General features: G+C 54.9%; 1 protein-coding gene across 10 annotated transcripts; it reads right to left on the reverse strand.

Annotated features, from left to right (window-relative positions):
- Positions 1–1,164: 1,164 nt before the first annotated feature.
- BAHD1 (bromo adjacent homology domain containing 1) lies at positions 1,165–26,489 on the reverse strand. Of its 10 annotated transcripts, XM_042942410.1 has the most exons (9): positions 25,092–25,250; positions 20,785–20,876; positions 11,136–11,219; positions 8,586–10,025; positions 6,385–6,767; positions 5,254–5,413; positions 4,766–4,842; positions 3,870–3,970; positions 1,165–3,396 (listed from the first exon to the last, which is right to left on the reverse strand). In XM_042942410.1, the coding sequence occupies exons 4-9, from the start codon at positions 10,009–10,011 to the stop codon at positions 3,207–3,209; spliced, it is 2,337 nt and encodes a 778-aa protein (XP_042798344.1). In that variant the 5' UTR covers positions 10,012–10,025; positions 11,136–11,219; positions 20,785–20,876; positions 25,092–25,250; the 3' UTR covers positions 1,165–3,206. The 10 variants fall into 10 exon arrangements, with proteins under 10 accessions (XP_042798344.1, XP_042798340.1, XP_042798347.1 ...); XM_042942406.1 differs by lacking the exons at positions 20,785–20,876; positions 25,092–25,250 and adding an exon at positions 26,189–26,207; XM_042942413.1 differs by lacking the exon at positions 20,785–20,876.

Below are 26,489 nucleotides of genomic sequence, written 5' to 3' on the forward strand. Positions count from 1 at the left end.
AGCTAAAGGGTTCATGGAAGGCCCTCAATCCCTAGCAACTTAACACAGGGGGAGGAATTGAAGTGTGGCTTTTCAGCTCCTCAGGGTTAGGCTCCCAACATCTCACTGCCTGAGTGCTGAGTGCATCTCAGGATGCACCATCCACTGATTTACAACTTTGTATCAAGTTCAGCCTTCACCGAACTCCTTGCTTCCAATAGCAGTGAATGCAGATTTCTGATGTTGGGATTATTTTCTACTGGTTAATTTATTTATTTTTGAACAATAAGCATCTTTTATACTTGAAGGAAAAAAAAAACCTTTGGAAAAGTTTTGATAATACGGCCACATATGCTCATTCCTCTGAAGAGTTTTCTGTGTTAGCAGTCACAGCAAAGCAGTCTGAGTACAGGAACAGCCACTTACTCTGGGGGAGTCCTTGGGCAAGGTACTTGTCTCCACACCAGTTTCCTATCTGTTAAATGATGGGACATTGTTCACCTCCTGAGACTCCTGTGAGAGAGCACACTGATGGCAGTGTCTGTGCCACTAATACCCTCTATCAAAATGCACCTGCCCAGATGTCCTCATCAAAATGAAGAGAGTAGGGCAGCTATGCTCTGTCCTATGGAACCCCCATGCCTCCGTTCCCATGCCTCGTAGGAACTCCCATGGTCACAGAGCTTGCCCCACACTAAGCAAGGACAACACTAAGGCTTTCGGGCTGGGGTGAACCAAGGTCCAGGCAGTCACAAACCCATGGCCTGTGATGTGACCTTCATTCCCTCAGCAAGGAGTGCCAGCTGCTAGATACTGAGGCCCTAGCGCAGTTTCTGTTGGCCAGTTCCTTAAGCATATGACCCAAGGTGATGAGGTGGAATCTTCATCATGCACCAGTTCCCAGGTCACTGGCTAGGTGAAGGCTGGCAATCCAAGGACTTCACCTTGTCCAGTTGGTAGCTCTGGCCACCATGATGTCAAGAAGTCAACCCCAAGTTCTCACTGCCTCTGTCTCCTTTCCTCGGTCTGCTTTCCTTCTACTTCCCTGCCCTTTTTGTTTATTGGCCTTAGTTAGCCCCTGCACTGCAAGGGTTAAGAGGGACCTCCAACATAAAAAGTAGTGAGCCCGTCTGCATGCACACCCTCCCACCCCCACACAAAGATGACAGGACACACAGGAAACAATCCTTTTCTAAATCAATACAATTTTTCAAATTTATTTTTTTCTTAAAGAAGTACTTCTAATCTCTGTCAAAAGGGAGGTGAGGAAAGGTCCTCCCTCCCTTGTAAACACTGAAATACAGATCTGAGAAACCAGGGTCGACACACACAAAAAGTGCATTTTACAAAATATCAACTAAAATATATTTTACATGAATTATGCTTCCAATGAAATTCTACCAGCTGCATTTTCAGGTTCGAAAAAATATTTCGACATCTAAGATTTCAAAAGCATTTAAGTTCTGGGCAGCAGACCCTGCCTCCTGGGAGGAGGGGCCTTGATCTCCTTTCCTGCTAGGTGAGGCTGGGCTCCTCAGCAGCAAGGGCCAAGCACCCTGGGAATGAGCAGGCTCCAAGGCTGGCTCTCCAAAGGCCCCATGGCCACTATGCCAACCTCTCTTACTGCCCCACGCCTTCCTCCTGACAGCTTATTCAGTACAAGGGCACCCTAGCCCCTTCCCTTCAGGTTTGGGATTGGGCTTTCTGTATGGAAATTCACCTCTGAAGCCTCCAGGGCCCCCCTAAGCCCAGGGACCAACTGGGAGCAGCCTATAAGCACAAGGCTGGGAGCGCCCACAGGATGTGCTTCCACCTCCCTCTCTAGACCCAGCTTGACTGTCCTCACCCAGTGTCACCTCCTTACATGCCGGGTCTGTGCCTGCCCCTTCCTAGGGGAGAAGAGGGAGTGCTGCCCTCCTTGGCTCCTACCCCCAGGGGTGTGCCCTGTGTAAGTGCTCACAAGCAGGGCCCAAGCCACACTGTGCTCCCCCCTCCCCTCCCCTCCCCACCATGCTCCTCTTTGGTACAAACAGGAAAGAACCAGGCTGCTTCAGCCCCCTCACAGATAGCCCCAGGGCCAGGGCCTAGTCCTGACTAGGACAAGAGGGGGCTCAGCCTCTAATCTACTCTGGGGAGCAGCATGAGGTGAGAACGGGGCCCCTGGGCAACAGGAACAAACTGAAAATGCAGGTCCTTAGCTCCTAGAGTGAGTGGCTGCAGCTCAGCAGGTCTGTGGACTGATACAGTGTTGATTCTCGCAGGGATGTAAATTAGTGCAATCTACAAAAGACTAGGGTAAGGGGTGGCAGGGCAAGGGGAGCCACAGCACTCCTTTGGTTTGATTTCAGGTGGGTGTGGCTTGAAGAGTCATGTATGAAGTTCTGCAAGAGGTTTCCTAGAACCTCCAAGTGTAAGGCAAGAGGAAAAGTCTTCAATAAATCAGGTAGCAATTTTCCTTGCCCCCTGCCCCCCACCCCCTCCCAGCTCCCTTCTGCCCTCCCAGACATGATAAACCTCATGTTGACCAGTTAGCTTCTGGGAAGCCAGACCTGCTGGGTGGCCCTCACCAGGAGGCAGACAGGAAGCTGACTCCCACAAGTGGGCCACACCCATGACTATGTGCACTGGGTAACTTGTCCCAGCACCAGGGGCTACTGCAGGGGCAAAGGAGGAAGCCAGGGAAAGGCCCCGAGTCTAGAAAAAGCAAGTCCATGCTCTGGAAGCCAGACTCTGGCTCTCTATGCCTCAAAGGAAGGAACTCGGAGCTGTGCTAAAATCTGGGAGAGCCTGGTCCCAGGCTGATGGGGAAGCAGCGGGTCACAGTGGGTGAGGTAAAGCTGGCTCCCACTCCCTCTTGAAGGGCCCAGGGGAGGCTAAAGAGCCTAGTGGGCCTTGTTCCTGAAAGACTCTCCCCTCCCCCAGGGCCCCATGCCCCTCAGGCTTGGCCCAGTCTCAGGGAAGACTGCTTCTTTAAGTCTCCACCCAGGCAACCATAGAGAGGTACCCTGGGCCAAACTGAGGGCTGTGATGCTTTCCCTATACCCTGGCCTCCCCTTCCCTCCCAAGGGCCCAGTACCCATAGGGATCCCTGCCCTCCCCCCCAAGAGAACCACAGGCCAGCAACTTCAGGTCCCTGTGGCCCCTTAACCAAGTGCTGTGCTTCAAGCAGTACCCCCTGCCCCGAGCCCCACTTGCCCGTGGGCAGCCTCAGTGTGAGCCTGAGGAGGCTACTGAGGGTTCTTGAGGATGCGGCCATGGCGGAAGTCATAGACATGGCGGCAAAGAAACACCAGCTCAGGGTCCGTGTCCTCGGGCACTGTGCGGTGTGGCGGGGTGGAGTAGTCCGCAGAGGGGGGCACCAGTGCTGTCTTTCGGCTGGGGAGGCCCTCGCCTCGGCGCTTGGCCATGGCACAGAATCTGCAGTAACACACCACCATTTGCTGTCTTTACCACAGCCACCTTTGCAGGAAGATCAGTTCCTTCCCCACCCTGCCCAGAGAGCCGGGGCATCCCCTCCCACCCCCACAAGGGCTGGTGCAGCCTCCATCCCTGTCCTGGGGGCTATGCCCTCTCTGCCAACCGCCAGTCCATCTTCTCTGTCACTGGGGAAGCACATCTGCTGGGGCCTCCCTCCCAACACCTGACAATTCTCCTCGATGGTTCTCTGAGAGCAGTACTGTAACCATCCTCAACTCTGCCCCAACCACTCTGTCTTAGAGGAAGAACAATTTTTCTTTCTTCTACAAACATCAGATGGTGGAAGGCTGTGAAGAAGAACATTCTGGGAGGTCGGGCCCAGTGAATGAGATCCCCTTGGGAATTTCAGCCCCCGAAACAGCCCTGGGGAGTCTGAGGGGAGAGGCTAGACAGAGGTGCAGGGCACCACCCACCTGCAGTACTCAGCAAAGGTCAGCACGTAGCACTTCTCCTCGATGCAGGCCACACTGTTCTGGTCCTGATGTCTCGATGCAAAGACTTCATTCTGCAAAGGCTCAAGGAGAGAGAGGAGGTTGTTGGTACCAGGATTGGAAGCACCTACCTCCAGTAGCAAGGTGGACGTTAACTCTTCTCCTGGGACTTGTGACCTGAGGTAACTCCAGCTAGTGCCCAGGAAGCCAGGGAGCATCTCTGGAATTCTGGCCTAACTGCTCCGCACCTAGTGCCCACCCCAAGGCACTCCTCTGTTCCCTCCTTAGGTCCCTCTTACTCAGGAATAGCCAGGGGCCTGTTCCAGCACCGCCCCCCCAGCCCATGTCATCAGCCTCCTGACCCCCAGCTCAAGGGAGGAGAGGGGAACGGGTGCCCATCTCCCCATGAGATGGAAAGTCCCAGCAAGGGAAACAAAGTGAAAGGGAGCTCAGACTGCGGGCGGAGTGACCACACCGATGGCACTATCTCTCCTGGCACACAGCTGGGTAAAGTGCCCAAGAGTGTCTGGAGTCTCTTCTCTCCTCCCTCTCATGCCACAGACGGTATCAAAGGGGGCCAGGTGTGCAGTTCCACCTCCCCTTTCCTGCTGCCAGGAGGACACATCTACTTGCTCCCATTCTGGCATGCCCTTGGGGGCTTCCCTTCCTGTTCCCCTTCTAAGACAAAAGTTACTGTTCCCTTTAAAACATGAATTGGATCAGTGTTGGGAAAAGAGGCTAAAACCCAGGCCCTTCCATGGCGTCCAAGGCAACGATCACTCGACTGCCCGTGGCTGCCTCCCCAACCATGTTCTTGGTGCCGCAGTTTCTCCCTCTGCCACCCCTGCCCTCCCCAACACACCTGCCAGGCGGCTCACCTCGTGCATGCTGGGACTGCGGCCTCCCTGTAAGTGCTCTGGTCTGTAATACCACAAGAGGCTCATCATCAGCTCTCCTAGGGGGACAAGAGAAGCAGTCATGGCTTGAGCTGGCAACCCCAGAGTTACTTAGACAGGCAGGAAGGCTGGCCACCTGCCCTGCAGTCTCATCCAACTTCAACGCCTGGGCCAATCCTGCAGGCTCCAGCCACCCATATCCCCTGCCTCAGGCCAAGCCTGGCAGCTCAGTGGCCTGGAATGCTGTCAGGCATGGAGGAAGAAGGGGGAAAAGGCACTGACAGGTGAGGGGGAGGGGGGGGCCGGTGCCTAGCCCTCTGTGGCAGGAAAGGTTAAAGAGCTGATCCAACCCAAACCACAAGGCCATCTGCAACCCTCAGCAGCAGACAGATGCCGGCTGAGTGGAAGGCAGACTCTGTGCCAAGAACATGAGGAGACTAGTAGCAGGTCAGACTCCAGGTAGGGGGTACCTGATTCAGGGTTCTCCCAGAGGGCAGAGATCTTGGCCACATAAGGTGTGGATGTCTTTCGTGGGCCTGACTTGAGGAGGACAGTGTCCCGGACCCGGATGGTCTCTCCGTGCCGCTCCACTGCCTGGTAGCTCTTTCGGATGGCTGGTTCTGGTTCATCCTAAGCAAGAAATCAATGACACAAACAGGCTCGTGGGGGCCACATTCAGAGTGAGGAGGGGGAAGGGAGGGAGCGAAAGACATTCTCTTTGTGCTTTCCTCAGGGCAGTCAAACCACTGAGGATGGGAAGCTGTAAAAGCAGCTTGCACAGTGGCCTCTTCTCCCTAAACCTGGCTCTCAGGAGCAGGATGCGGATGGGAGATCCCCATGGCTGGAGAAAGAAAGAAAAATAGGAATAGGGCTGGGAAAGTGGCCTAAAGCTTCTGACGCTGCGCTATGAACACCACACCCCAAGAGCTGGCTCTCTTGCTCCAAGCCCACACCACTGACAAAGTCCTCAAACTTCCTATTGGGGCAGTATGGGTTTGACCCGTAAGCCCTTAAGTGGGGGTAGCCCTGGGCAAATTAGTCTGCTGCCATGCCTCAGTTTCCTCATCTGTGAGATGGGGATAATTACATGAACACGGGATATGTACCTCCCAGGGTAGTAGTGAGGAATAATACAGTATTTACTTTCTGCCACCCAGAAAGTACTCAATGAAGTTTAGTCAAGCATTTTCATCATCTGCATCTCCAACGTTCCTGGCATCATACTCATTTTCTCTGCCTATCCCAACGATCCCTATGCATACTCATCCAAGAAGCCTCCATGAAATCCTCCATTTTATAATCCAGGATAGAAGGGACAGTATGATCAAGGATGAGCTGTGAAGCCACTTCAGATGGGTTCCCTGAGAGTCGGCAACAGAAATGGAGGTCAACAGCTCTGACTGTATGTCCCTGGAGCTCCTCAAGGCACATGGTACAGGATCGGTGGGGCTAGGGAAGGAGGCCGGGCCAGCATGACTGGTTCCCAGGGTAGAAGCCTGGGAACCAGGCTCGAGTCCAGGGTTCCTGGAACCCACCTCAGAGCAGGTCCTGTCCCCACTGGCCCCTTCCCTCCTCCCCATCGGCTAACAGCTGGCACTCACCAAGACATAGACCGCCTTCTCACAGGCAGCCCCAACGGGAACCCAGCCGTTAGTGCGGCGGCGGCGGCGGCGGCGTGGACGTGGGCGCTGGACGCGCGGTTGCTTGGGGTGGCTGGGCCTGCAGGCAGCCTTGCTTCTCGCAGTGTGCCTACAGCTGGAGCCCGTGCGCAGACCTGACTTGGAGCCGCTAGGAGGCTTGGCGCTCTGAGGGCACGCACGGGCTACCGTCTGGGGCTCCGAGGTGGGTGTCTGAAGATGGGGGACGGGCTCCGCTGCAGGTGGCACACTGGGCACAGGGCATCCCAGGAGGGGGTGGGCAGGTGAGGCAGGGTGGCCGGCTTCCGGGAGAGGAAATTCCAGCTGGCCTAGGGACCTGCAGCCTTCTGGGGAAAAGGAGAGAGGGGTTAGGACAGGTAAGGACAAGCAGTAACAATCCCTCTGGCCCCCCCTGCTTTCAGAGCCTACTATCTTAATTCGGAGTGTGTACCCAAGGGTCCCTGAGGTGCAAGTGGAGTCAGGGGCCTCTGAGGTAGACTGTCAGAGTGACTGGCCAAGGGTGCTTCTTGACCTTGGAGACCGGCCCACAGCTATCTCCCCCTTCTAGCCTGCAAGAAGGGCAGGTAATGGGAACAGAGTCTCTAGCTCTGACTTATTCTCCTCCGGGGCTTCCACAGTGCTAAGGAGCAGGGGAGTGGGTGTCAGCCCAGGATGTCAACCCCAGACCTGCCACTCACCGACTGTGTGACCGCAGGCAAGTCATGCTACCTCTCAGTGCCTTGCAATAGAAGCAGGAATGGCAAATATCATATAGAGTGTCCCAGGCGTTTTTCTTATCAACGTATTAACTCATCTCATCCTTACATCCTTACATCAACCCTAGGAGGTAAGTACCACTGCCACCATTCTAAATTAAGGAAACCGAGACACAAGCAGTTACTGGCTTGTCCCACGGTCACGTGTCTAAGGAAGTGGGGGAGAACATTTCACTCTAGGCAGTCTGGCTCCAGAATCTGTACTCAATTACATGCCATGTGGCCTCCCGTATGTAAAGTGCTTGGAACAATACCTGGCACGTGGTGCTTACTGGTGTTCCAGGGTAAGGGGGTAGGGTCTTGGGTCCCATGGTTTAGGGGGTCTAGATTTGGGAGAGTGGTACAAAAAAGAAGGAAAAGCCCAAAAAGCAGCCTGATCTCATTTCTTAGTGCTCCAACTCACACCAAAACCTGAAACAACCAGTCGGGCCAGAGTCAACTGGTCTATAAAGTTGTTTTATAGACCCCTACAAGATGGGGTGTGGGGTAGTAGCAACGAGAGCCCTGGTAAGGCCCAGCCTCTCATTTCATCAGCAGCAGGGTAGACTCGCTAGACAGGATGGCTCTGGTCACCTCATTTCCACCCAGGAGCCAGGGACAGAGCCTGGAGAAGCATGTGAGGACACGCCTGCCAGTCTGGGGTAAGAGTGATCACCGTGGGGGTGTCTCATTGGCTACAGCGCAAGCCTCCCTGGTGTCTGGGCCTTGCTAGGAATGGGCCTTGCTAGGAAGCAGACACCAAAGCCACGGACCCTGTCAGCACTCTGTCTGTGCCAGGGAACTCTGCTGGTCTACTCTCGGAGTGTGCCCCCTGTTAGCCCCCAGCAAGGCGATGCCAAGTCTGGGCACCACCTCTCTCTCAAGGCCTGTATGGCCAGGGCAAAGCAATCCTGCCGCGTCTGGCACCACCTATTGGGCCTGGTTACCCACCCTCCTTCCCATGAATGCTGAACTAGGCCAGCATGCAGATGGAATGGGCTCCTGGAAGGTAGAATTCTAGCTCTCCTCGAGGAAGGCAAAGGGACATAGGAACAACTTGGCAAAAGCACTAATTTCAATACCTAATTTGCTATTCAAGAGTCTGAGAATGGGTATCCTAATGGGGAGGAAGGGATGGCTCTCCCTGCCCCCTCCACCACCACGGTGCTACCTAACTACCTGGCCAAGAGATCTCTATACACAGGGGAGCCAGAGCAAAGAGCTAGACACAGGCCCCTTTTCTGGGAATACTCCTTGGCTTGGGGCATGAAACTAGGGGAGTCTTCCTTTTCCAAAGCCCCCTACCACCCATGTTGTAACTAGACCTCAAGGAACCCCACCCAAAACATGGCCCACCCTCCTAGGACACTATCTGACTCCCTGGGACATCCCACACCTAAGAAGGCTTACCTGCTGCAAAAGGCATTTTGTAGGGGCAGCCGCCACAGGTGGTGCCAATATGGGTAAGAGACGGGGGCAACATTTCACAGATGCTGTAGCCATTCACTCCAGTGTCCTCGCTAAAGCAGTAGCGAGAGCCCCAGGGAGGGTGTTGGAAAGGGGTGCCCGCGGGCACTGAGCTCGGTGCCAAGAGGAGCCCCTCGTTAGGTGCAGCCACTGGGGACAACTTGCCCTCAGGAAGCATGGGGCAGGGGGAGTAGCCTCCACACTGCAGCCCATCTTGGCTGCAGTACAGGTAGAAGCTGCCTAGTGCAGGGAGCTCAGGCCTACCACACAGGCCACTGTAGTGGGCAGGGTTGCCAGGCATCGGCAGGGGGGACAGCTGGGGTGCAGGGAAAGAAGGCTGGTGCAGTTCCTGCTTGGGGGCAGGTGACTCCTCGCCTGGGCGCCCAGGCTCCGGCTTCAAGGCTGCCTGCCCACCCATCAGCAGGGGCAGGTGGGGGCGCAGCCCCAAGGGGCTCTCCAGAGCCTTGCTCAGGGGCTGGTAAGGTGGCTGGCTGGCCGGCCCACGAGGGGTGGCAGATGGCCATGGCTCCTCGGGGTGCTTTTGCCAGCCGGGTGGACCTACAGCCTCCCCAGAGCCAAGCCCCTGCCGGGCCTTGGGATAGTTCTTGCCATTGACTTTAGCCCACTTTGGCCTCGGAACCCTCAGTGCTGGTGGCTCTGTGGAGCGCCCATCTGCTTCTGGGTGGGCACGAGGCGGCCTCAAGGGTAGCTCCCGCTCCTGGCTCAGCTTTAGGAAGGCAGCTGCATTCAGGCTGGCCAGTCTCTTGGGAGCTGGGTCACCATCTCGACGAGCACCCTCCTCAGGTGCTGGCTCTGGGGACAGGTCCCGACTTCCCCCTCCGAGGTCCTCTAGCCGGGGCCGCTTCTTGGAAGAGGACCAGCCCCCACTGGCCCGGTCACGGTCCCGACTGCGGTGAGGGTCTCCCCCTCGACTGCGACGAGTGCCGGCCAGGCTGCTGGCATCCTCCCGCTCCAGCAGCAGGTTATTGAGGGCCTCCGCATTGAGGGAGGCCAGGCGCCTCTTGCGGGGCTGGGCAAGGGCAGTGTCCTCACTGGATGGGGCTGGGCTGGGGGGCTTGGGCAGGTCAGGGGGCAGCTCATCAGCCTCATCTGCACTCCGTGGACCAGCCACATTCTCCAGGCGGGTCAACAGCACTTTGCAGGCCTTAGGCTTCTCAGGAACTAATGGGCGCTTACGAAGTGGGTAGTTCTTGCGGCGCCCTGTGAGGTGCCCTGGGCTCTCGGGCATGCCTGCTTCCACACTCTCTGCCCCCTGCTCCATATTGCTGCCTTCCATCTGCAGGGGCTCCCGGCGGCCAGTGGGGCCCGAACTCAGCATGGGAAGGGACTTCCTCCGCGTGTGTGTCATGGAGTACTTTCGATCTGCAGGGCAGAAGGCAGGCAATGAGAGAAGCCCACCTTGCCCTGCCCTGTCTGCCTCTCCTCTGCTGCAGCCCATCCAGTGCCACCCCCCGCCCCCAACCTTCCGTCACTCTGGCCTACACTCATCCCATCTACAGCCTGGCTTTTCCCAAGACCCCTCTTCCGGGCGGGGGGGGGGGGGGGGCGTCCAGTGGGATCAGGCTACCAACAGCTGTGCAAGGACTGGCTGCCCCACTCTTCTCTTAACCTAGGGTCCTTCTTTGAACTAAGCCCCTATGGAAGGATGCAGACCCTGGGATGAGAAGACAGAAAGTGCTGGGGGCAAAGTTCTCAGTCTATCTATTCTTCTCCCACTAGATACTCACTGCAGGTCAAGAAGAGGCTGTGAAGATGCCAAGCCAGGATGGGGGCTTGGACGGTGGGAGCCCATCTGTTCCTTTAAAAACATCACCAACCCTTCCCCCATCCTGGGGCTTCTGCGATTGGCCACAGGAGGATAAGGACATGGACAGTGGGGAGCTAAGGTGAGGAAGTTGCCTGCTCGACTGTGGAGGTAGCAAAGTCCAGCCTGTGGGGACACCCTGCCAGGCACATACAGCAGGAAAGCCACAACGTGCGTTTTGCTGGAAAAGCCCCCTGAAGGGGAAGGCCTGGCCTTGAGGAGTCCATGGTCAGGGGAGGTCTGGGCCAGCCCTAGAAGCCAGACCCACCATGGTTCAGATTCTAGGGAAGGGCAGTCCAAACAGTGCCTGTGCCCAGAGAAGGGATGTCCATAAGGCAAGGGCCAGAATCCCTGGGTAGAAAACTCGCAGAACACAAACTAGGCCTGTGGTATAGCTTTAAACCCTCACCAGCCACTAAGAGGGAAATGAAGTATCAAAGGAAAGAACTAACTCAGGGGATAAACTGGGCTGCCTTGCTAGTCCTGCCCTATTTCTCAGGTCTCCTTCCTGGTAGGCAAGAAGCTGGGCAGAGAAGAGGGCTGGGGGTGGGGTGGAGTGGAGTGGGGGTAGCGGCAGAAAGCCCAAAGCCCCAGAGAGAAGATGCCCACTTGACCAGGCATCATCCCCTAACTTTACTTGGCAAATACTCCCCTTGCCCCCAACATACCTGGGGCAGCCTGGGCCCCCTCCTGAATGAGAGGCCAGAGCTGGGCTGTATCCTGGAAGCTGGCATGGCCAAGGCAATGGAGAACTGGTGGGTGGGGGGTGGGGGTGTCAGAGTCAGTGGTCAGAGACTACTGAGCTGTTCACTCCTTACCTACTCCCCAAAGCAAAGCAAGGTGCTGCCAAATAAGGTGTCAGACAAGGCTCTGCCCTCTCTGGCACCCTGCAACCCCCTCCCCACCCAGCAAGCCCAGGCTTTCCAGCTTAATTTCCCCACTGCTATTGTTATTCATACTCACTCTCCCCAGAAGCTGGGAGCAGTCCCTGCTGGGCCAGGATTTAACCCTGAAAGTCCCAAGCCTGACAGCTCCCAGGAATTCCTGAGCCCTTCCCAGCTAGCTCCTTTGGACTTGGGCCAACGGCTGGGGTCACTGGGTACCTTTTCTCCTGACACATACTCCACTAGTTGAGAAAGAGTGCTCAGAAAACGAGGCTGAGGGCACCGTGGGTGTCCCTCGCCCTCAAGAAAGGACTCGGAAAACTGGAAAAGGGAGGCACTGTGCCAGGCATTGCTCTGGCCACGTGCGGGGACCTGCCACTGCCCAGAGACCAGGCCGGGACAAGGCAGAGTCACAGGAGACAAATCCATTCCTTCCTGAAGCACAGACAGGAGAGCTCCTTAAAAAATCCCAGGCATCTGCTAGGCTCCCTAAGACTTTTTCCTGCTTCTAATCAGGGTGACCACCCATCCCTGTTTGCTCAGCAGGCTTATTAGCAATGCCTCCTTTTACTCTCAAAAGCATCCCAATTGCTTAAAATCCACAGGCCCCTTTCTCAAATGCAGGGTACCCCTGTGCTGGAGGAGGCGCAGCAATAAGAAGCACATCTGTATTTCCTACGAAAGCCTAGGCCCAGCCCTTCCCCACCCCCAAAGGGCCTGGAGACAGAGGATTTGTGAACAGACCGCATAGCTGAGCAAGAACCGAAGCCCCTCAACAGGCCCCAAGTTACCAGAGGAGTCCGGCCTGGGAATGGCTGGGGGCCAAGGCTGAGGTCACCTGGGCTTGTGGCCTTTAAGGACATGGACACCAAGTACAAAGCAAGTACAGGGCCGGATGGAAAAGAGAGGGTGCTCAGGGAGGTGCTTTCAAGCCTGGCAAACAAAAGAGCTCTTAGCTGAGAGGTGACTGGCCTGTCCCTTATTCCCCCCCATCCACCCCCAGTTTGCTGGTGGACCAGCTGCAAGAGTGGACTCTGGGATACTTGCCTCCCTTCTCAACACGCAAAAGGTCCCAGCAGGTGAAGGTTGGGAGGGAGCCTTCCACTGTAGGGAGACTGGCCCCAGAACTTGGGGTTGCATTCCCTGTAGTATCGTACCCACTGTCCCCTGATCCCAGGAAGCCTCTAAATCACAGGATGCAAGTCACATTTCCAAATCAAGCATAAGAGCCTACTGCTAGCTTCCCTTGAATCCACCAAATCCCTCATCACCAGCAAAAGAACTCCTAGCTTTCGTGTGGTGCCTAAGGCAGCAATGTCACTCACTGTTCTGAGGAGAGGCTGGGGTCTCTGCTGCCTCCCTCGCTGCCCTCCAGTCTGAGGAGAGCGAGAGAATGAGTCATGCTTTGAAGCCAGACTTGTGAGAACTTCGGCTGCAGCTTTTCCCTGGGGTGGGGCTGGGTGGAGGGGGCTCCTAGCCTGCCAGGCCCCTCTAACCTGCAGGGGTGGCCCAGCTCAAAGGGGGAAGAAAATCCTGGGAAAGCAGGAGGTGTGGCTCCCATTCCAGCTCTGCCAATGCTCCTGCTGTCCTGTCCTTACACACTAGCTCAACCAGAAACTTCCTACCACTGCAAAGAGACAAGGGTGCCTGGGTTCTCTCAGCACCACCCTTCTCTCTGGGAAGCCTTGTCCTCCCAGGCATACATGGTCTGGGCCCCCTTGAGAGAAGGTTCTTAGGAGGGACTCCCCAGGACACATTACTGCTCACCTAGACTGTGTCAAGCTAGCTCACACTGAAGAAGACCAGTCTGATCGTCCCTAGCCTGATCGGCCAACAGCCAGCTGCCATGAAGGACAGTGGCTGGCCGGTGTCCTCCATACCAAAGATCCAGCAAACCACAGGTTGAATCTAAAATCACAAGTGTATTCCAAAGACAGCAAACAGGCCATCACAGCCCCAGGCACTTTGGGTCACAAAACTGAGCTGAAGTGTCCATATCCTGTACCCCATGTCTGCTCAGGACTAGAAGTCAGCTCTACAAAAGTAAAAAGGGAAGGAAGACTTGAGTCTTGCCCGCAAACTGCGGCAGCATCATGCACCACCCTCCGCTCTCACAGGCAGAGCACACCCAAAGTGTTGTGTGCAAGGGAGGGTCAGAGGCCTGGAGGAATGTGGGCTGTGGGCACTGCTGAAGGGAAAACCAGTGTGTCAAGTCCAGATCACTCCTGCAAACGGAGGCTGCCCTTGGGCTCTCAGCTTTGGCCGCACCTCTCCCCCTACCCTTACTTACCCAGCTTCTAGAGTATACACCCACCCCCATTCTTAGGGGTTCAGGACCCAGGACTCTGCCCCACTACCCTTCCTGAAATCTCTGCATTTTAAATTCTACTTTTCAGGCTTTTAACTTTACTTTTATTTTTTTTTTTTTAATTTTTTTTTCAACTTTTTTTTTTTTTATTTATTTTTGGGACAGAGAGAGACAGAGCATGAACGGGGGAGGGGCAGTGAGAGAGGGAGACACAGAATCGGAAACAGGCTCCAGGCTCCGAGCCATCAGCCCAGAGCCCAACGCGGGGCTCGAACTCACGGACCGCGAGATCGTGACCTGGCTGAAGTCGGACGCTCAACCGACTGCGCCACCCAGGCGCCCCTAACTTTACTTTTAATAGGAGGAAAGTATGCAGGGGGGTCTTAGGCAAAGGCAGACTAGCTGGTCACCTGGGTGAGGGTCAGGAAGGTCCCTGACCCAAGCCACCTCCCAACTCCGATTACACCTAAAGCCACATGGTTGGCACTGAATTAAGCACTTCCTTCCTTTGCGCTCTCTCGGAATAATTTCCACACTCCCCCAAAGGAATAACAGTTTTTCATGAGCACTGACTTTCCTGAATCTTCTATCAGAGAAGAAAAGCAGCAAGAGCACAAAGGCACGCTCCTGTTGATTGAAATTTAGTTGGTGTTACTTCACGGAAAAACAGGTGAAGCTGCTGAAATTCTTATGATGAAGCCAGGTTAAGTCGAGTCTGGGGTCCCTCCAATCCCCCATGGCTGGTAAACTGGAAAGAACCAAACCTTCAAGCGAGGTGGACCTGGATTCGAATGTCAGCTCCGCCCCTGGTTAGCAACTTATTTAACTTCTCTGAACCTGATTTGTTCATCTAAAATGGATAAACCAAAAGGAATTTTAAGAATGGTGGTGAGGATGACACTAGTCTCTGTGCAGAAGCCTAGTAGGGTAGGAAGCAGGCAGACCAACTTCTCCCCCACCCTCCAGACCCACAGAGGAAGGCAGTGGCTCTTGGCTTGGGGGGCAGGTTCCCCACATCAGGAGCCCAGAGCTGTTGGGGCAGAGAGAGATCTGAAAACCTAGCCTACACCTGAACTCTGCTCTGCTTCTACTCTGCCAAAGACACCCAAGTGTCAACCCCAGGTAAAGATGGAGAGGCTATGGCGGGACTTGTGTGTGTGGGGTTCCATCTACCACACAGGGAGAGGACAGGGGCAGAAACTGTATCCCAACAAACCCTAAACAACAGCTCCGTGCCTCTGGGAAACACTCAACTGGATGGTGAAAAGCCCAGGGGATGGGGTCAGGGGGGCGTGCGTTTGCCAGCTTCCGCCATCTGACTGCTGCTTCAGCACGGACACCCACAGACAGCAGAAGTGCCCGAGTCCCCGGGATGCTGCCCTGGAAGAGGAACCAGTGGCCTCAGCCACCACCGGCTCCAACTCTCCAGTGCCTGTTTAGCTTCACCAGCTGTGGGCACCCAATTCACTCTGCAGTCAAGCTGATATCCTACAACCCTGGGCAGGAAGCACCCACCCCACCAGAGGGAATTGGCCTGACCCATCTGGCCATAGCTTGTTTTATAGACTGCCTTCAGGTCTAGTGGCCAGACCACCTGCTCCTCATACTTCACTGTGGAGGCTCCCAGGAACTCAGACAGGTGGGAGCAGCTGTACGGTGAAGGTTCACACCCATCACACATTGGGTCTGGTATCTCAGCCAACCCAGCCTGGCATCCGGGTCCCATCTTTGACTACTTCTGTCTACCCGGACCATCCCAGCAAGAGGGCCCAGGCATACAGGCCCAGAGCAGCACCCAAGTGTCCAGAACCCCCACTTACTTCTGGCTCCAGACGCAAAGCTGGACACCAGCCTCTCGTAACTGTAAAGGAACACAGATCTCAGTGGGGAGTTTTGACTCAAACTATAAAGTGGACTCTTCGATTTTATATGAGAATTACAATTACGTTCATGAATATAGTTAACAGTACAGATGGTGGAATCTCCTCAGTAGAAAATGCCAGGGCCCTCATTGTGGGACAAGGCCCTTCTTTTAGTGGGGGCTGAGAGTGAGAGAGACAGTGTACCCCTAGGGTCCAGAAATCAACATACACACATGGACAACTGCACTACGACAGTGGGCAGAGAGCACTGTATTTTAGTTACACCATGGTGCTCTAAGAAATTCTAACCTGACAAATTAGAAGGCAATCACATGCAATACAAAACTGGTCTTTAGGGGCGCCTGGGTGGCACAGTCGGTTAAGCGTCCGACTTCAGCCAGGTCACGATCTCGCGGTCTGTGAGTTCGAGCCCCGTGTCAGGCTCTGGGCTGATGGCTCGGAGCCTGGAGCCTGTTTCCGATTCTGTGTCTCCCTCTCTCTCTGCCCCTCCCCCGTTCATGCTCCGTCTCTCTCTGTCCCAAAAATAAATAAAAAAACGTTGAAAAAAAAAATTTAAAAAAAAAACAAAAAAAAAACTGGTCTTTAGAGGGTTTCCTTAAAGGCACACGCACCTACTTCAGGTGATGTGCTTTCTCTAGCTTCTTCCTAGTGCACAGCTTCTCTGTGCACAAAGTAGACCTGTAGCTGCAGGGGCCATTCCCGCTAAGCCAGAGCACCTGCTACTCATTCCCAGGCACATGGCATCTCTTGTCACCTTTGCTCATTCAGCCAACATATGCTGACCTCCCATCATGGCTCAACACAGCAAATGTGACACCTGCAGGGGCTAGAAGCCACTTCATACTGCTGCTAATCCTAAGTGGGTTTGGTGCACAGCCTGAACTCTGAGCCTTGGTTTCCTTGTCTACACAGCAAAGTTGTTATGAGGATCAAGTTGAATGATCACGTGTGTCAAGTGCCTAGCAGAATACCTGGTATAAGTCAGATGTGCAACACAAGCTCGTTCTTTTTCCCTGCGTGTCAAGTATTAGGCTAAATGCTGAAAAAAATGCAAAAAAGACTACGAAACTGGAGCGTGGGCTGGTAGGAAGAAAGAGGACAAGCGAGTGTGACAAGGATTGTAACACGGTGCTTAGAGTTTGATGTGGAGAGCTATGGCTCCACGGTAGCCTCACTAAGTGACATATGCACCAGGTCTTCGTTTACAGACACTGACTGAGGGCCTGTTTCATGCGCGGTGTACTGAGGGAAAAACAACCTGAGAAATGTGCTGCATCAATGCTTGGATGTAGGAAGGAGCGGTGGACAAAAACTGAAGTCCTGAGGCAGGAGACAGATGAAACTATTCCCAGACTCACCCTTATTAGCTCCATGTAGGATTACTCCAGCCTGGGGGACAAGAGAGTTCCGGGCTAAGGCTCCCTCAGACTCTCCCAACCAGACTCCACAGTGCCCAGGCTGGGCCAGCAGCAGATCTATTCCTGCAGCAGGACCCATTCACTCTGGGCAGTTAAAAGTGTGGGAGAAATAAAACAGAAAGATACAGGGCACCCCAAACCTCAGCAACAGGTCCTCAGCAGAACTGAGAGGAAATGTCATGCTACTGACACACACAATTCTTCAAAAAACACGACAATATCTCACGAGCCTGCTCTGGGCACCTGCCCAGAAGGGCAAAGGATATGTGTCGGTTCAACCACCAGGACACTCCAGGAACCAACAACTTAGATTTCTAAAGCGGCTTGCCAAGACTGGAGGTGCTATCTCTTGTCCTGAACAGAAGAAGCTGGCTGGCCAGGCCAAGCTGGGAGCTCTGCCCTCAGCCTCCCCAGCAGAGTGCGAACCTTCTGAATGAGCCAGCCATGAGCAACGAGACCCAAGACCAGGCCTTCCCAACACTCCACCAGCACAAGCAGAACCACAAGGCCAAACCTACCAGAGTTACAGGCGCCCCACACAAATAGCTCAGACATGACTAATTAACTAAGTGATTAGGGCCACCCTCATTAGGATGCAAGCTCTATGGGGACAGGTGGGCTCTGCCTGCCTTACCACTAAATCTCACCCACAGGGCTTAATAAAAGCTTGTTGAGTGAACAAAGATCTGGCCACCTACCTGCTCCACCACATTTAAAACATTTCTACCCTAGACTGATGGCATCACTTGGAGCCCAGGACAGGAAACTCTGACCCCCTAATTCTCTCCCATCCCCAGGACTGTGCCTCTTCGACGTAATCAACAGTTCAATAGGGCTACTTTAGGAAATCTCTCGTATTTACACAGCACAATGCTCTTTCACTACTATCCTTTTCCTTCTCTCTCTCAAATAGCCCAGCTATACCTCAGGAATATATTCCACTCACTCCACTTCTTACCATAAACCGTTAAGCAAGCAAGGGTGGCACACTCTAGTATAGAGGCACACTTGTATTAAGACAAAGAATGCCACAGATATTAAGGTGAACTCAGCAGCGAAGAACCAGGGTTAGCATTATCAGTCCCCAAATCACCTTAGTGTGCAGTGTAGGGAATTCTCAATTCAGCACAGAGGCTTCTAGTCTAACAGGATGGCTGATGTTTGTCAAGCACTCACTACCCACCCACCCTCCACTCTCTGCAGGTACCATTCACTCTCATTTATCCTCACAACCGCCTCATGAGGTGGTTGCTATCATCTTGTCCTAACAAGGAGAGAACAGGTAGAGAGGGTAAAAGAACTCGCCCACACTCCTGTGCTGTCAGTGCTAGAGGCAGGGCATCTAGGGTCAGTCCCCCAAAGCCCACAGCCCCAATGCAATACAGGACAACTGTGGGCTCACAGACCAACATTCAAGATCAACTTGTACATTCAATTTTGTTTTTCTGTGTTGTTTTAAATTATTAGTAATAGCGTCTTATTTATTTTTCCTAATTTTTCACCACAAAGGAACTAAAGATGTACTCCAATTAAATGGCATTGGTGGGCTGGCCAGAGAACATAAACATAATTTTACAAACTGTTTCTACAGCAAAGTCTGCTCAAAATCCCCAGTCAACTCTTATATGCACTTTGGAAAGAAATCCATTTTATATCCTAGAAAGGGGTGAGGGCTTCAAAGATACGTTGTCTTGATTTTACAATAAATCCAGAAATGAAGGCTACAGACTTCCCCCACGGATCTCACCACATCGCTTGAACCAGATGGAATCTTCCTCCAGTCTGAACTGCAATCAAGACTGCAATTTGGTCATCACACTCCAAACAGCAATCTTAATATTCAAAGATGTGTCAGCTACCCCTTGGCTACCTCCCTGTGGGCTGAGTAAATCTAAGTCCTTTCAATGTTCTCTGGAGATCATCTCTTACAGTCGTTTCACCCACTTTATAATTCTTTTCTACATTGTCTGATCTGTGTGAACCCCTCCAGGCACATGGCAGGGGACGCCCCTCACTTCATGATGAGGGCCTGCCGACTTTGACTATAGTAGGAATGTGACTCCATCTTCCCTCCTGGCATACCTGTCAGGGTATCCTGGCATCAAACTGGACCCTAATTTCTTTCCCATGATTTCTTCCAAGATCTTCTAAACCCTAACGATTCACCTCTATTCAACCACCTGGCCAAATGAGAATGTGATTAACAATCTCCTCTCCACTCCCATTTTAGACAGGTAGGCTATAGCTGGAGACGGGCCTAAGTGTGGGCCACCCCTCTCCTCTGCAGGAAACTGAAGGAGCTCCATGGGGGTTCCAGATTGAAGGGAAGTAGGAGCAGCCATCACCACTCCAGGTGAGATCTTGGGGTCACAAAAGGCAGAAAGCATACCAGGTCCCTCCTCCTTAACCAAGGATGAAGGGGAGGTGGACAAAGCTTCCACCCCAACCCCCACCCCCTGTTCCACCACAAGCCACTGGAAAAGGAAACTAATGAGAAAAAAGACATAGACACCAAGTTCCTGCCTGGCATTGATCCTGTTAACTAAGAGTCACTTATTTTTCGTTCAGGTAACTCGGTCACGGTGCCTTGGAAAAAAAATTCCCATTTCAAATCTCAGAAAGGCTCAGAGACAAACCCATTCTTTTATTCCTGGTGGATCAGGCCTGCGGGATCTCAAGGACAACATTTTTGTTTTTGTTTTTTGTAGGATGCTGAGTCAGGTGAATAACCAACCAACCTCTGCAGGTGTTTCCCGCTGGGAAAAATGGAATCTGGCTGAAAATCCTTCCCAGGACACAATACAAAGTCTCGAGCAGGACTCTGCCCTGAGGCCTGCTCACCAAACCCACAGTCCTCTGGTTGTGAGCTTCTACACCACCCCGCCTAGGGCACCGATCTCCCCACTGGAACCCCAGGGCCTGCTGCTGCTACTCAGCTCTGCAAAGCCAAGGGGGAGAGGGAGCTCAGTGGAGCTGAGGGGGCTTGTCCGGCCATCTGGACAGGCCCCTGCAGCCTCGACTGCTGCTGTTCCTCCTGTTGTTCCTCCTCCTCCTCTTCCTCTTCCTCTTCCTCCTCCTCCTCCTCCTCCTCCTCCTCCTCCTCCTCCTCCTCCTCCTCCTCCCTGTTAGCTGGGTTACTGCTCATTAGTGGTAGTACCAGGAGGTGGGCAAGGGACACGTAAAGGAGCTGAAATTCAAACCAGCCCATTTCATTCCAGTTAGGTGCCTCCCATAAAACCAGGCAGGATTTCATCATCCAAGTTCTCCCCGTCCCCTGTCCTGAGGAGGTCGAAAGAGCCCAAACTTTGAGGAGCTGCAGAATCTCAGGACCCCAGGTGTCAGGAGCCTAGGTTTCTAATCTTCGTGAGCTGTTAACTATTCTCTGTATTTTCTGTCTTGTCACGGTTAACAGACCCTCTAGCTGTGAGCTGACCCACAGAGTCAAGGCCCTGGACCTACAGAGCAGGAGTGCATGCTGGGGCTGCCCTTAGTATCGAAGCACTCTCCTTGTCCCTCCAAAGTCCCCGGCATAAATGGCAAGTTCACAAAGGAAGTGAGTCTTGCCAGACTGTGCTAGCGAATTCCCATAAATACTTGGGCCAGGGTAGTACTGCTTATGTAAAATGCTTCCCCATTGAGAGATGCTGCTTTATTTACATTCTTCACAACCCATTCATAAAAAGGAGGCCCTTTAATGTTGGGGCTGTTCGTATAATGCTCCATAAACCCGGCAGCTTCGGCTGGCAGCCTTAGTTCAACACAGGCTACTTCTCAACTCCAGAGACTTTTTTCCCTTAAGATTTTTTTTTTCTTTAATGACTCACCTTGCGACAGGGCGCTGAGGCCAGATGTTGCCGGAATAAGGCCAAGAGGAATAAGGACAGATAAAATTAAAACACACAAGTCCTCCTGAATGCTAGGACAGAGAGGTGGGGAGAGATGAAAATCAATAAATTGAAAATCCCCATACAACTTCAATGTGAAGTATGTATTTTGGGAAGTTGAATTCCTTCCAGGTTTACTGAAACTGCCTTTAGGGATGTCAAAAGGGTCCCCGACTTATACCTCTACATACCAGACGTGGTGTGGAGGAATTTTTTTTTTAACCCCGAAACAAAAGAAAGATGAAGGCTCATTCTGGCTTTTAACTTGCATTACGGATGAATAAAAAACAGTAATTTTCTCTGCTTCTTCACAGACATGTTCCAGGGGGTGCTGGATCCAAGAGGGGCACAACTGGCTCAAGGTAATGAAACTCAGACAAACCCCAGAAAGAGAAGAAGGACTGTGCTCGAGGATGCACAGCAAAACAGCCTGAGCAGCTGAGGAGAGAGCCCAGGAAATGCATTCTGAGGTAGCTTGTCTTCCGCTATAGTAGAAGCAAGGAAGAGAGAAGTAGTAGGGATTTTTTTTAATTGACGGGGAGCGGTCTGCATTGCCATGGCAACTGTGAGGGGTGGCCTTCCCGCTTGGAAGGGAAATGCTGGTCCATTAATCATCAAACTGGGGCACAAAAGGGAGGTTTGGGGGAAAGGGGATGGATGCACAATTTATTTTTTCACTGTCTAGACTCAAACCAGTCACCAGCCCTCTTTCACATTTCCCCCATGGTCCAAGGTTTGATGGTAAACAAAATCGGAAGTTCCAAGAGAGCTGGGATCCTAGTTTTCCCTTCTGATGGGTCCAGTGTGGGGCTGATCACGCCTCCATGTCAGTGATAATCACCTCTTCCAATGCCAGTCCCCAAAGTCCCGTCCACGGGCCAGACCAGGAATCTTTTTCTTTTCTGTTCTCAAAACCGTGTTTTCTCCCTCATTTACACCCAGGATTTTGAGAAGAGATAAAACATATGGATTCATTTAGCATGGACAACAAGGAAAATTGCATAAGAGCAGCAAAGCCGGGTGGAGAGAATGGCCTGGTGGGGTAGGGGGAAAACAGGATTCCAGCCCTTTTCCAATTCATGTCTATATGGTGTCATGTGAGCAATCCACAGGACAGACTCTCCACCAGCTGGAATATCAGAAACAACAGCTAAGTTTCGTTTGTTCCCCACGCTAAAGCAACCCCAACCCCAGTGTGCCCTATGTGTGTGCTTTTGACAGAAAATATTGGAAACCACCAAGGACTCCATACTGAGCATTTCTTAGGAAGAAGGGAAGGTTTCCCCTGTTCCCAATCAACTAAGCAGCCAATTGCATTTATTTATTTATTCAACAAAAACAACACACAGTGCACTATACTAGAAATCCTGAAATACTCTGTCTCTCTCTCTCACACACACACACACACACACAGATTTAACACTCATACTGTCCCTTGTCTTAATAAACTTCCAACTTACAAAACCACTCAAGACGACACCATGTTATAAAATTCAGGGTCACAATCCCAGAGGCAAGCAATGTTGGCCTGGAGTGGCCTGACAGCAAAACAAAGATGAGTAGGGTTCAGGTGGGAAGAGAGGAAGGCAAAAGGCTCCTCTACTGGAGAGAGCAGCAGACAGAAAGATGCAGGGAGATAGCTGTGTCCAGCATGGCCAGGGGAGAGCCATAGAGGACACGTCTAGGGTCAGACTGAAGGAAAAAAAGAGCCACTCAAAGTGTGTGAACAGGGGAGTGACATGGGGGAAGGAGTGCTTTAGGAAGAAGGCTCTAGCAGCTGTGTACAGACTGGATCAGACGGGCCAGAGGAAGCAGGAGGGAAAAGGGGGCCATGACAACATAGGCCTGACATGGGGACAGCAGAACAACAGGAAGAAAAGGGAGATACAAAAAACAAAGAAAGTCTTAACTGGAGTATACTCTCCAGAGCAAACCCTCCTAAACACCTGAGCTGTCTGACTTGAGTCTGCTGCCAGGCAAGAGCCTGTCAAAGAGGGAAACACTGTTTTGGTAATTTCCCTTTACGTCCCAGTGGCCAGACCAGCTCACCCCCTTCTGACTGCTACCAAAAGAAATCACATACCGTGTGGCCCTAGGGGAGGCAAGAAGGCCTTGAAATTCTTCACCATTCTCTGAATCTTAGACGTACAATTACATCCTCTCAGAATAAACTTTAGTCTCTTGCATGAGGTAATACCTCCCTTTCCCATAAGCCTCAACTCCACTCAGGCTGGGGTTTAGACCCTTCTGAGGAGGGGGCCAGAGGGCGACCATGAATTAACTCCATGCCCATACTAAGCAAGGCTGACATGCAGCCTTCCCAGGATTATAGCCAACCACAGCTAGGAGCAGCTCCTAATTAACAGCCACCTGAGGTGGGACTTGAACCCAGAAACTCAGCAAAAGCAGACATTCAAAACAGTCTCAGCCTCCCTGTCTTTGTGATCACAACTCTTCAAAGAGGTACAGGGTCCCATGAGGAGCCCAGGAGTTCTGAGTGGGTTTTTAGAAATGGAAAACAGCATCGAGCTTAGAGCAGATCACTGGTGGGGACAGATGCACTCAGTAGCTTAAGCCACTGGTTCCCAAGTGTCCTCTAGCTAGCCAAGGACAGTGGTGTCCCTCCAGGACATGTGCTCCCTCTAGGGTCCTTTTCTCCGTTTTTCAAAAGACATGGCAGTGGAGATGGTGCTGGGAAAGTCTCTCAGGTGGCATAAAGGAAAAAGACTGGAAACCTTTTCATTTAATCATTAAATTCCTGCCTGGATTTATAAACTCCAGCTACTCATTTCCCTTTGTGGGTACCTTCCTAGCTAAAGAAAAGTGCTGAAAACAATTGTGGATGGGTTGCTGGAGAACACTGGGGGGGGGGGGGGGCATCTCCTAGTCTTCAATCCAATTGGTCTTCTGCCCTAAGACTGTCGACAATAGACGACTAGAAGATATCCCAGGTGGGACTAAACCTCTGTCCATGGAGCAGACACTGCTTGCTGAAACCCCTCGTTCCTGGCAGGGTCTAGAGTGGCTCACCAGACTGTTGCCTTGGAGTCTACCAACCCGGTCCCATCAGCCAAGGCCCACCTTGTGCACCCCACCTCTGCCCCTCTGCTCCGGCCGGGTGGACCCCACTCTTCCCAGAACCAGGAGGCGATCGGCGGCTGGAGTGGTGAGCCACTGCCGCGGCTTCTCCCGGCGGGCACCCCGGCCCCCGCAATCCCTGGGGCAGAGTCCGGCCCGGTCGCCCGCCTCTGGGGGTGGGTAGCTCGGACCTGTTCCCCTCCCCGACGCCACCACCTGCGCCCGCTCAGGCGCCGCCTTTGTCCGGCGCTTCACCGCGAAGCGGGCCCCTCGGGCCCGACCTGACCTGGCCCCCGGCCCCAGAGAAGAGGCGGCGAGGCGGGCAGGGCCAGACCAGGCCCGGCCGCGAGCACGGGGTCCCGCTGTCACTTGGAGGCGGTCTGACAACTTCGATCCCCCCGCCCCACCTCGGACTCGGCCGCCGCTCCGCACGGTCTCCGCCGGGCCTCCCGCGGCCCACACTCGCTCCTCGAACCGGTTCCCTTCCGTCTTCGGCGCCTCCCTTCCTCCCGGCACGATAGGGTCGGGTCTACACTACCCCCCGCCCCGGTGTGGCCCCCATCCCCAGCCCCCCATCCAGCAACAACCGGTCACCTCCCAGCGCGGGAGGGCGCCCCCCACCCTGAGCCGGCGATCCCGCGGCGCCGCCCCCGGCCGCGGCCCCTTGCCTCGGGGACCGCGATGGGGGAGGGGGCGCGGCGGGAGGGGGTGCCGGGGGCCTTGCCGCCCGCGCACTCGGAGGCGAGCCCGCTCCACCGCGGCGAGGAAACGACCGGCGTCCTCCCGCCCTCCGCGGCCCGGGACGCCCTCGCCGCCGCCGCCCGGCCGAGCTGCCACCCTGCGGCCGCCACCCACCCCGCCCCCAGCCTGAGTGGCGGGCGGCCCCCGGGGGCTGTCACCTCGAGGCGCGCTGCGCTCCCCGATGGCGGGACCGTGGCGCCGGACCCGGGGGAGGGAGGCGGCGCGAGCAAGCGGGCGGCCGCACCTGCTTCGCGTCGTCCGTCCGTCCGTCCCTTCCCGGGCTGGCGGGGGCGGCGGCGCGGCGCGCTCGGTGGGGCGCGCTGACGGGCGGCCGGTCCTCTCCCCTTCACTCGTCTGCCTCCCTAGCTCGCTCCCTCTCGCCCGCTCGTCCCTTTTCCCTCCCTCCTCGACCCCGGCCCCTAGCTCACCCGGACAGCGGCGCGGACGGCGCGGCTCTGGGCGCCCGCAGGCCCCAGCCGGGCTGGAATCCGGCGGCTGGAACCCCCCGGGGGCGCTCAATTCCCGGGCTCCACGCTGCTGCGTCAGCGCCTCCTCCTGGGGGCCGGGGCCGGGCGGGCGGAGCGGGGGCCGCGGCCGGGCGGGGCCGTCGGGGGGGCGGGAGCGCCTGGCCGGGGCGGGCGGACGGCGGGGGCCGGACGGGCGGGGCAGGCAGCCGGACGGGCGAGCGGCGGGGGCCGGGCTCCGGGATCCGCTACGCCGCTCGCGGTTCCCCCACAAACTCCCCGAGAGCGGAGCCTCCGCCGCCCTCCTTCCTGCTTCCTCGTCCCCAGCCAATCAGCGGCGCGCCCCTCGCCCAGCTCCGCCAATCAGCCGCCCCGCCCTGCGCTGGCCCCGCCAGCCAATCCGGCCCTCGGCTCCCCCTCCCGGTCTCCGACCAATCAGAACCGTGGGTCGGTCGTCCCAACGCAGGGGGCAGCACGAGGCGGCCGGGGGAGGCGGTGCGGGGAGTGGTGGGGCCTGGGGGGAGGGGTACGGTGCCAAGGGTGGTGGCGGGGGGTGGTTTTCTTTGCCGGCTTCTTGGATTTTTTCTTCGGCTGCAGAGCCTGAACCGGTATCCCATGGTGACCCGACCCAGGAGCCCCAGTCCCCCAGCTGCTACCCCATCCCCCGAGAAATCTTATCTCGCCCCCGCCCTGGCCGTCACCCCTCTACATCCCCTTTCCCCCTTCTCCTCCCTAGCACACACTGTAGAAAACTGCGGACCGAGAAGCACCCCACCCTCGCCAGCGGCTGCTGCCCCCCGGGCAAAGGCTCGGGAAGACCAGCCGAAAAATCAAGCGAGGACAACCCCCCTTTCCTGCAGAAAGGGCCCCAGACTCCAGCGAAAGGGCCCCGACTGCTGAGAAGCCCCTCCCGCCCTTGCCTCATCTTTCCGACTTCCCTGCCTGCCACGTCTCCTTTCCTTTCAAGCAAGGTCGGTCCTAGCTCGGTAACCCCTCACCCGCATCTCTTTTTCCTCTTTCTCCCCTTCACCTACCGCCCCCCACTCCAGCTCCTAATTCACCTTTCTCAGAAGCCGAGTGTGGAACCCTCATCCATTCCCAGCTGACAGCAGAGCCTGGTCTGTGAGTCCTTGACACCCACACACCCTCTTCCACCACCGCGGGCAACATCTGAGCTCTCCGGGGGAGGAGGGAGGGGGCGGGCAGCCTGACAGCCCTGACTGGACTCCCTCCCTGGCGTCCCCAAGCCAGGATGGGACCAAGCGTGGACACTTACCTGCCTTCCCCCTAGTCACCGAATGCTGTGGCTCCGTCTCACACCCACAGACGTGCCTTTCCAAGCCCGAGCACGCTCGCGGGGTC

The sequence above is a fragment of the Panthera leo genome, chromosome B3, assembly GCF_018350215.1.
Source record: "Panthera leo isolate Ple1 chromosome B3, P.leo_Ple1_pat1.1, whole genome shotgun sequence".
NCBI lineage: Eukaryota > Metazoa > Chordata > Mammalia > Carnivora > Felidae > Panthera > Panthera leo.